Raw genomic sequence first — 11,311 nt, forward strand, 5'->3', positions numbered from 1 at the left:
GGATGAATGGGTAGGCATTGGATAGTAGGCCAAGTGTCCTGGCTTGTCAACCAGGGAATGACCAACATGAAATTTAAGGATTGGAGTTTATTGAGGTCTTTTAGAAGGAAACTGCTTCTATGAGTAGTAAGTGATTCCCCTATACATTAGAAAAGATTAACTCAGCATTGAACTAGCATTAGCTTCACAGCAACATTTCCTGTTTGATTACTCTAGCTTTCTTTATTGAGTTCTTATTGTTTAAACACTCTACATCCATTATCACACTTGATGCCTAAAACAAGTCTGGGAAATAGTCTCATCCATAAAAGGTGAGAAAACTGTGGCGTATAGAAGGTAAATAACTTCCCCATGGTCATCCAATTTGGGTTTAACCCCGGGTCTGTGACTTTAAGATCCATTCTCTTAACTCCTCCTGCATTCTTCATTAGTTCTACCTTAGTTCCACAGAGCAGTGGCTTCAAAAGAGTCATTATAGAACATGTTCATGTGATTTTTTTTCTCAAAAGGCGTATTGAGTTAAAATTCAGTGTAAAGTCATTATGTTTGGGTCAACACACACACAGCTGGGTATAATTAGGCAAAGATCTTGTTGGCTTTTCTGAAACCTTAGCCACCTGCCAAGTGATCAATGAGGAGCTATAGACAGACAATAAAATGAAAAGTATGTCTATACTCTCTATTCACATTCCTAATAGATGATCACCCAACCTGTGCCTGAACATTATCCAGTACAGTAGTTCACTCCTCAGGGGGATGTTTCAATAGAGTTTTTATAAGGTTTTCATTAGAAAAGCCAAACACTCTTTGTACAACTCCCTCCACCCCTGGATCCTAGATCTGGCAAACACAAAGTCAATCTATCATGTCTTCTGTATGGAAATCCTTAATAACACTGCAGTTCATCTATTTTTTTCTGAATAAAAATTCCCATGCAACATGGTTTCTAAAGCACTTACCTTCTTGTTTGCCTATTAGGTTTGCTGTCAAATTTCTCCATGCCTTCAGTATTTAATAGATATGCCCTGAGCAGTAGGGTGAAGTGATGACTATTTCTAAATTGGAGCATATATTTCTATTAGTGTAAACTGTTATAGCTTATGTATTATATTTTTAGTAAGCAGAGAATGTGTTGGTTCCTATGAATTTTGCGTGTCACCAAAACTTAGTGATGCTTGTGACACTAGAACTTTTAACAAATCTCTCTCACATTGAACATACATAATTTATTTATTAAATCCAAATGCACAACTTGTCATTACCTATTTTGAAATAGTATCCTTTTGGGTTGGATCACCCATCTAGCCTAGAGAAATCTACTTGAAGCCCAATTCTGTGCTTTAACCAATAAGCCATCTATAGGGAATAAGCAGGAGACACAATCACACACACACCTCTTTTTAGGGGTAGGGCCCCAGGAGACAAATTGGTGTCAGAAAACTTTGGAGCCCACCCATCTTAATGCCCTAGAGGACAGAGCATTGTCTTCTGAGGTGGACTTGGAACCATCTTTTCCTTCTGGAAAGATGTCTTAGAAGAACTAGGCTTTAGCAGGAAGCTGTCCCAGGGTAGGGCTGAAAAGGAAATGCCAAGACCTCTCAAAAAGACAATGATTAGGAGGGAGCATTTGTGAAGGAAGCAAAACTCCTCCCTCTAAAAACAATTCCCAGGTGTGTCTCTGATTCAAGCTTTTAGTCCACCACCCTTGCTTACTCAGACTTGGTAGTAGCCGTACAAGACCAGCCCCACTGAGGAGTTCCATCTGGAACCACTTCCCTGACCTTATACAGGCATACCTCATTTTGTTGCACTTTGCTTTATTGTGCTTCACAGATGTTACATTTTTATAAATGGAAGGCAATACACTCTACCAGCAAAAAGATTATGATTCATTTTATTGTGATTTTCTTATCATTGTGATAGTCTGGAACTGAGCCCACAATATCTCCAAGATGTGCCTGCAACTGAATTTTCCCTGCCATTCCAGAAAAGATGTCCACTATCTCTGAATCCAGGTTATTTAAAATGTTAAATGAGGCAGAAAAGGGGTATGAAGGCTCTCTACCAGAGACTTCCTGTTAGATCAGTGTTGATCACATAGGACACACTATGATAAAGCAGAAAGAGTGATTTATTTTGTTTTTCTGTATATACAACTCTTCAGAGAGCAGCCTGGCTTGGTGAGGATGGGGGAGTAGGAAAAAGTTGGTATGTTTATTAGAACTTGTTTGTAAGCTGAAATTGGCTGTGATGCTTAATTGGGAGGACTATGTGTCAGAATCTAGGTGGGTTTCAGGGAAGTCTTTTGAAAATTACACACCTCCTCCAACTCTCTTATGGGTGAGCATCATCCACCCAGAGCTACTTTCACTGAGGCAAATGTGACATCATGTTTCAGTTGTTTGTTTAGAAAAAATAAAAGAATGAGAAACAACCCCACTGGACTAGAGAGATAAACATAAGCCCTTTGCTCCATTACTACAGTCTACCAGTGATGTTTGGTTTGAAGAATGGGTTTCTGTGCCTATAGATATGTTCATGCAGGATTCTTATTACCAATCCTTGGTATTCATGTTCCTTGAGGCTTAGACTGGGAATGCAAGTTAGGATTCAACAAAACATACCTACCCCAGAAACCAGGCTTGCTAGTGTTACCCTCCCTTTTCAATAAGAGCATGAAACCCTTCTCTTCACACCCCTACCTGCTGGATGGAGTCTATGCTACTTTTAGAGAACCAAGGTCTAGACATGGAGCAACTCTTTTGGCCACATAACACTTTTGTTTGATTTTACGACAGCCTTTCTAATCCTATATTGTCATATATAGTCACTTTAGGGGGGAAAAAGTAAATTAAAACAATTGTGTGTGTGTGTGTGTGTGTGTGTGTGTGTGTGATTTAAGCTAAAAAGTACCTCAGAGCAACTGTTTGCCCTGAAGTTTTGATTACTATACTCCCTGGTGTAGAATCAGTTCTAGATTCACATCACTGATAAATATGTTACAGAGAAAAAGTAAGCCAAAATGGAATAATGATAATTATTTGGTCTAAAGGTACATATTATTAGAAGAAAAGTAACATTATTTCTATATTAATATAAAAACATTCTGCACAAGTACTGAAACCACCTCAGATAATCTTTCATTTTTAGCAATTTGTATTACACATTTTTAGTCTTAAAAATATTATTAAATCCTCAACGTAATTGGTTGTTGAAAGCAAACTGAAAAGCTACAAATTATTTTATATTCAATTATATTATTTTATTGGGTTAATTTTTTTTAATAGTTAAGGTTTCAAACATAAAGAAAACTATAAAAATAATATAATAGTTACTTATGTCTATTTGAAGAAAATTCTATTAATGTAATATAACCTACACCATTAAGTTCAGTAAATTCCCTCAAGTTCACTTCCAGTATTAATTCTACCTTCATTACAATAATTAGAATTCTTTCAAATTGAAGGGGAAAGGTTGATGGCAATTATAGCTGTGACTTATTTGCACTTCAGGTTTTGATACCACTTTCAGCCAGTATCCCATAAGATGAGTGAGCTACAGAGGTGTGCCACTACACAGAGAATCTAAACAACAGACCTAAATCTAAAGCATTCAAACCAATCATTCCTTAACTCCACAACAGGTTTGATAATCTCCTGTGCCCTGGAGTGAGCTGGGTGACTGCCTGAACTTTCATTTCAATGGGCCAATAAATACTTTATGGCAAATATTTTAAATGAAACAAAAATTATATAGCCCTTATCTTCCTGACCCCAACTGTAAGAAAAAACAGTAAGCTTATTTAGACTAATTGGACTGCTTTGAATAAAATAGCATGCAGATAGGAAATCTGGATAAAAGTATTTTTGTTCTCAATTAAAAATGACAATTTGTGCGCTGCTAATTCTCAGCATGAATTTCATTGTTTTGAAAAATTACTGAAGATTTTTGTTGAAGTAGGTAAAATCAGGATTTTTTTTTTAAATTAAAGAAACAATCAATAATGAGGAACAGTAAAATAACATACTAAGTAAGTAAATCTCTTGAAATAAAGTGACCTTATCAGCCCTCATAAAGTCTGTAGCAACAGAGGGGGTGATTATGCAAAAGAGAAATTCTGGAAAAGTCAGTTCATACCACAAGCACTTTGAATTTCAATCCTTACATATATTAAATGGAGCATTATATATTAAATAAACAGTGCTTACACCACAGCTGCTTCTTGTTAACTACACTAAGAAAGAGTGAGAGAGCCCAGAATCACTTCTTGAAAAAAATACTAAATCAAAACAATAAAGCCAAATCTTACCAGAAAGGAGCAAGCTGACTCCATAGAGAACTAAGCCGACGAAAGAGTTCATGCTTCCCCAAATCTCTCCATCCAGTTTCCGCAGATGTGCGTGAGGTCCTGAGGATCTTTTCAAACACCCAGAGGTCTGTGGCTTTCCATTCTTATGTTCTACTGGGTCTTGTTTACAAGTCAGAGGCAAGAAGGAACAGCACAGAAGCAGGCTGTAACAGTCTCATTTCTGTTTCTGAGCACAGGGAGTTTTAAGTTCCTTTTTCCTGTTTCCTTTGTAGATTAGGATGGGTAAGGCTGTATCTTAAAGGCATTTGGTATCAGGAGGGCTGGGGGCACTGCAAACCCTCTCCATCTTGCAATTCATCAAAAACACTTATCTATTGCTCTTGCTTCTGCTGCTTTTGCTGCTGTTGTAGGGGTAGAGGAATTTTTGTTGGAAGTGTGGGTCCTGGTCAGCATTTTCAGAAACAATAGGGGTATCCTCTCATGGGCGGGAAACAGAACAACAAGCCCTCCACCTATGTATGGTATGCGATGATGACCGGCCCTCCTCTGCCTTCTAACAGCTCTCCTGGGTCCACTTGGGATCCCTGACAAAAGGGGCTTCTGGGTGTGGGGAGCAATTTTTGCTTTTGTGTTCTCATTTAACCCACGTGGTTTGAATTGGGAAAGAAGTTTTCGTGATGAGAGGACACAACCCTAAAGGCAATTAATTTAGCTGATTACAAGTGAGGTCAATGCTCAGTGTGGCCACAGAGACCAGAGTCCAAAATTGTTAGCCTGTTTTCTCTCACACAGATGATTTGCTTGTTCGACGAGAGTCCAAAGATATCCATGCTACTAGCTATTGATTTAATTTTTATTACTAATTCACCTGAAGGTGATCTAATTTATTAAAGAACTTAGCATAAAAGAATTTTACCAACAAGAGGGACTTTGTTGTAATTAGCCAATGGCATATCAGAAGAAAATTATATACAAAATTAAAAGATAATCTATGAGCCCTGACCAGGTGGTTCAGTTTATTGGAGCATCATGCTGTCCACCAAAAGGCTGTGAGTTTGATTCCCTCCCAGGCAGGGTACACATTTAGGTTTTAGGTTCGATCCCCAGTTTGGGTACAAACAGGAGGCAACCAACGGATGTTTCAGTCTCACATGCCTGTCTGTCTGTCTGTCTGTCTGTCTTTCTCTCTCTTTTGTTCTCTCCCTCTCTCCCTTCCTCTTCCCCTAAAATCAATAAACATGTCCTCAAGTGAGGCTTTAAATAAATAAACACATACATACATACATACAAAAGCTGTGTAGCAACAAAACATGAGATATAAATATTCATAAGAGCAGAGAGTAGATAGGCCAAAAGGAGAATAGCCATTGGTGTAACCATACCTAAAATGAGATCAGAGGCCCTTAATTTATCTAGATGATAATTTCTCCATAACATGAATTATGACTTTAGAGAATTGATATTATGTTCATCACCCTGCTCTCAATCCTGAGGATAGAATTATCTGCTCCTCCTTTTCCATTTCACCACAGGAAAAGGCAGATGCTGCTAGTCTTGCCTAATTTCTGTCCCAGGTTTTATCACATCAGCAATGGTCTTAAGACCAATTTATGTTGCCCAGCTGCTGGGGCAGAAAAGCTTGGGGTCTGTTTTTAAGTGGAGCTGGATTCACATACTGTCCTAGTCACATGTGTGGACTGCGACAACATTTAATGTCTTTGAGTCTCAGTTAACAGGTGTAAAATGGCTATAATGTCTTATTCATGGGATTTTGAGAGGATTAAATGAGAATTAAAAATACATAAGATGGCACTGTGCCTAATTCCCGGAATTTATTTTCTTTATCTTTCCAGTCTGTTTCTGATTTCAGTCCTAGGAGATTTTGCCAGAAAGTCATTCTCTAATCCCATAAAATGGCTTTAAACTTGGCATTGTAAACAACCAATCTAGGAATCAGAAATTATGGGTACTAGTCCCAGCTCTGCCATAATCTGCCTGGGAGGCCTTTCTTTGGACAAATTATTTCTCACCTCTAGGCCTCAGTTACTCAACTATAAAATGAAGGAATTAGACTGGATGTGACTAATTTCCCTTCTGATGTAACATCTCACAAGAGTACATGACTAAATTGTCCCACTCTCAGCATCCCCAAATTGATTCCAAAGTCCTCTCATCTGGGCAGTTGCTAGAAGATGCTAGCTTTGTATCTCTGTCATGGTGAAAGTTGGACAGTGTCAAAAATGTGCTTTATTTTTAAGAACATGGTGGCTGAGACTTTGTAAGGTCTACTGGGCCCAGGCCATATGGAGCAGCAACAAGAGGCCTTAGAAATAAATTCCAGGGTATCTGCCCCCCAGGCACAGCTTCCTCTCTTTGTGCTTCATGTCCACACAAGGAAGTCACCATTGCTCACACTCCCTCCTATTGGCTAGTTCTGTGGGCTGAAGAGGCTACTACCTTGCACCCGTTTCTGGGCTGCTTCCCTCTGTTATTCAGAAATGTAGCTCAATTTCATCCTTCCCCTATCATCCAGAAAGATCTACCCTTACCCAGAATGGTTAGTCAAGTTCTTTTTCCCTCACTTATCCAGAAAGAGTGGTTCCTTTTTTTTCTTCTCTCTGTGGTTCAAAAATGTTGCTCAGTCTTTATCTCCACTATTCAAAAGGGCTATGTATTTTTTTAAAAGATTTTATTTATTTATTTTTAGGGAGGGAAGGGGGGGAGAGAGAGAGAGAGAGAGAGAGAAACATCAATGTGTGGTTGCTGGGGGTTATGGCCTGCAACCCAGGAATGTACCCTGGCTGGGAATCGAACCTGGGACACTTTGGTTCCCAGCCCGCGCTCAATCCACTGAGCTACGCCAGCCAGGGCTAGGGCTATGTATTTTAATCTCATCTTCCATTTAATCCTTTCCACTATTATCCACAATATTGATTCCATTTAAAAAACATATCTGGATTTCCTGAGCCTATGATTACACAACTAGTCAAAAGGCTGAGCAACTTTTCTCTGGGACATCTGCATCTTTAGCATGTAATTTCTAGGTGTCAAATGAAGATAACTTGTGGGTAAAAGTGACCAAACTTGCTCTGCTCCAGCTTCCTGCCATATGGATGTTAGAACATGAAGAACATGTCAAGAAACAACCAAATGCGCTTCATGCACTGTGGGGCCAAACAGGGCAGCAGAGCTGACTGGCAGTGTGTTGGGAAGTTGCAAACCTGAATGGCATGCTAGGATTTCCAAGGGAAGGGAGAGGCTACATCCACATGTTAGGACTTTTCTCCAATATATTACATGTTAAGGAAATACCACATGCTTGGACATGACCACAACACTTCTCTAGAAAGCTGGCTGTGGCCATCATCTGGGCATCTCCATTCGTTCCCTAAAGAGTCTTGTTGGGGTCCAGCTGGATCAGCTCTCTTATGCTCTATCCACCTTGAAAGGTTGAAACCATCTCTCCTTCCTTGCCTGATTAATTCCCAGTTATCTTCTAGTTCTCAATCTAAGAAATGTCTTCCCTGATTCAAATTAGGTCTCCCGGTTATTCTCTCACAAGACGCTGTTCTTTTATTTCATTGTACCAGTCACAAATGGTAATCATATATTTGTAACTTTCTCTTTTTATGTCTCTTTACCCTGCTTGACTGCAATCTTCAAGAGGCAGGAACCATATCTAATTTATTCACCACTGAATGCACAGACCTGAGCACAGTATCTGGCAAATAGGTCTTAAATAAATATGTTAATGAATTAATAAATAAAAATACTCCCATTGTAACTCATATACTCACATCTAGAATAGGCTTTGGAGTTAGGCAAACCTAGATTACATGTTATAGTGATAGTTTACTCCATGTATGACCTGTGCCACTTAATTCATATTATAAACCTCAAATTCTTCATGTCCAAAATGCAGAAAAAATAACTTAATTAGTGAGATTATATATTCTATATTTAATATTACATTAAAATATATTTAATATAATATTATATTTAAATTTTAAAATATATTGTATTTTAATATATTAAAATATACTATATTATAATATATTAAATATTAAAATATATCACATATATTATATATAATTAAATACAATATATATTATAATATATTATGTAATAATATGTACTATATTATATATCTGTGCCAGATATTGTATGTATAATATAGAACACATATTAAAAATGAATATTGAAATTAAAATTAAAAATATATTATATATTACATGTAATAATATATCATATGCCATACATTATATTATGATATATTAATACATGATATATTATGTAATAATACACCATACATAATATTTAACATATTTTATATATTTTAATATACATTATATATTATATGTACACACACACACAATATCTGGTACTAGTAAATATTGAATAAAGGCTCTCTAGGTGTGCCTCCCCTTTCATAACCACCACCATCACCACTCTTGAGCTGTTATATAGAGCCATTTGCAATGAGGATACAAGGTCCCACACAGCCTAAAAACTTTGCCCAGCTGAGAGTAGCAGAGGCAGTATTAGAATCCTGGTCTTTTTGCCTCCAATTTTTATAAGCTTATTATATGGCTCTTTTTTTCATAGTTCACCTTTGGACCATGTGGTAGGAAAAGTAAACAAAAAGAAATATAGGGAACATCACAAACACAAATGACATATACCCAGACCTCAGGAGAGTATTTGAAATGAAACTTTGACAGGTAATGAAAAAGTCTGATGACACTGAGAAATGCCATCAGTTCTCATTATGTTTTCAAAAAAGTAAGAACTATTATCAGGATCAGTGGTCTTTCCATGGTCTTGCTCCAGGGAAGTAAAAGTAGGCTTCCACATGAGTCAAGCTTGCTGAGTTTAATTTTATGTATTGAGACATACTTAGACCAGAACAAGAAAAGAGAACCAAACCACACTAACAAATAAGCAAACAATACAAATAAGGCATTTGTCTAGTATTTCAATTTTTCTCTGCCTTCTGCATTTTACATATGAAAAAATAAATAGAAAACACTAAATATTTTTGAGACAGATTGACAAAATTATCAATGGATAAGAAAATAATGCTTTTGAAGAAATGTGGAAATCGACTTGTACAATGTTAATATAATTGGTATCATATATCTAGAGGTCAGTATCACAAATATATAGCATAATCAGGGGTGTCCAACCAGCTACCAAGGATGGCTGTGAATGTGGACCAACACAAAATCCTACATTTACGTTAAAACATTGAGATTTTTTGTGTGTGATTACGTGTCACAATTTAATGTGTGGCCCAAGACAATTCTTCTTCCAGTATTGTCCAGAGATGCCAAAAGGTTGGACACCTCTGTTAGATGTACATCATTTGGCCCCAAAAGTCCACTTTTAAGTTATACCACAATCCAAAATCAAAGATATGCCCCAAAATGTGTAACGCATTACTGATAATAATCAAAACCTGGAAATAATCTAAATAGCTGACAAAGTGAATCATTTCTATAAATCATGGCACAAAATGAAATACCAGACAAATGTCAAAATGTTATGGTAGAAGCATTTTGACATGGAAAGATGTAAAGGATGTTTATGTTATATTGTTGCTGGAAAAATATAGTTTGAATGGTATAAAATTTATACACATACACATACACAAGGTAAATATATACCAAAATGTTAAATGTTACTATTTCTGGATTTTTTGAAAACCAGATTTTATTTTCTTCTCTATAATGTTCTATAATTTCAACATTTGAAAAATTATGAGTGCCCTGTCTAGGTGGCTCAGTTGGTTAGAGCATCATCCTGTATACCAAAAGATTGTGGGTTTGATCTCCCATTGGGGTTTATACAGCAGACAACCAATCTTTGTTTCCTCTCCCCACCCCTCCCTTTCTCTCTAAAAATCAATAAGCACAAAAATCAATTATCCTCAGGTGAGAATAGGAGGAAAAGGAGGAGTAGAAGAAGACTGGGGAGAAATTCTTGAGACAGTTGACCTAGGGCAGTAGGATATACCTTAAAACACCATTGGCAAATAAGAAACAGAATCCAAGAGAACCTCAGCCTTCAGGAGGTGAGGCAAACAGATTGGGGTTTGACTTCCCACAGTGTAGCCTTAGCATTCTGCCTTTTGCAGGGCCATGGGCACTGAATCACCAGAGCCATCATGTCTGGCTTCTCCAGGACTTTATTGAACTTTTTTGTGACCCTGCTGTACTTAATAGTGACTAGTAGAAAAGGAAGGGTCATCAGCAATTAAGTCTTGGCCTTCACACAGTAATCAAAACAGTCTGGTACTGGCATAAGAACAGACACATAGATAAATGGAACAGGGTAGAGAGCCCAGAAATAAACTCAAGTCTCTATGGTCAATTAATATTCAAAAAAAGGGAAGAAGGATAAAATGGAGAAAAAAATATCCTCTTCAACAAATGATATTGGGACATCTGGACAGCTACATGCAAAAAAAATGGAACTTAACTACTAACTTACATCATACACAAAAATAAACTCAAAATGGATAAAAGACTTAAATATAAGTAGTGATACCATAAATTCCTAGAGGAGAACAGAGGCAGGAAAATCTCAGATATTCCATGCAGCAATATTTTCACCGATATGTCCCCTAGGACAAGGGACACAAAGGAAAGAATAAACAAATGGGATTTCATCAAAATAAAATGCTTCTGCATGGCTAAAGAAAACATTAGCAAAATGAAAAGGGAACCAACTTTATGGGAGAATACATTTGCCAATGATATCACAAACAAGGGTTTGATCTCCAAAATATATCAAGAACTCACATGACTTCACACCCAGAAAGACAAACAATCCAATTAAAAAATGGGCAAAGGACCTGAACAGACACTTGTCCAAGGAGGATGTACAGAAGACCTAGAGACATATGAAAAGATGCTCAGCATCACTAGCCATCAGAGAGATGCCAATTAAAACCATAATGAGATACCACTTCACACCAGTCAGAATGGAAAACATAACCGA

At 37.2% G+C, this 11,311-nt stretch overlaps 1 protein-coding gene across 3 annotated transcripts in view; it reads right to left on the reverse strand.

Moving 5' to 3' along the window:
• TEK (TEK receptor tyrosine kinase) overlaps window positions 1-4,819 on the reverse strand; it is a 105,195-nt gene extending 100,376 nt beyond the window's left edge. The window contains exon 1 of one of the 3 annotated variants that reach the window (XM_036021528.1): window positions 4,310-4,819. In XM_036021528.1, the coding sequence (XP_035877421.1) occupies window positions 4,310-4,361 (52 nt within the window). In that variant the 5' untranslated portion in view covers window positions 4,362-4,819. The remainder of the gene's footprint in view (window positions 1-4,309) is intronic. The other 2 variants (XM_036021529.1, XM_028514517.2) reach the window with 2 other exon arrangements.
• Window positions 4,820-11,311: the final 6,492 nt, after the last annotated feature.

Source organism: Phyllostomus discolor, chromosome 3, assembly GCF_004126475.2.
Source record: "Phyllostomus discolor isolate MPI-MPIP mPhyDis1 chromosome 3, mPhyDis1.pri.v3, whole genome shotgun sequence".
Lineage (NCBI taxonomy): Eukaryota > Metazoa > Chordata > Mammalia > Chiroptera > Phyllostomidae > Phyllostomus > Phyllostomus discolor.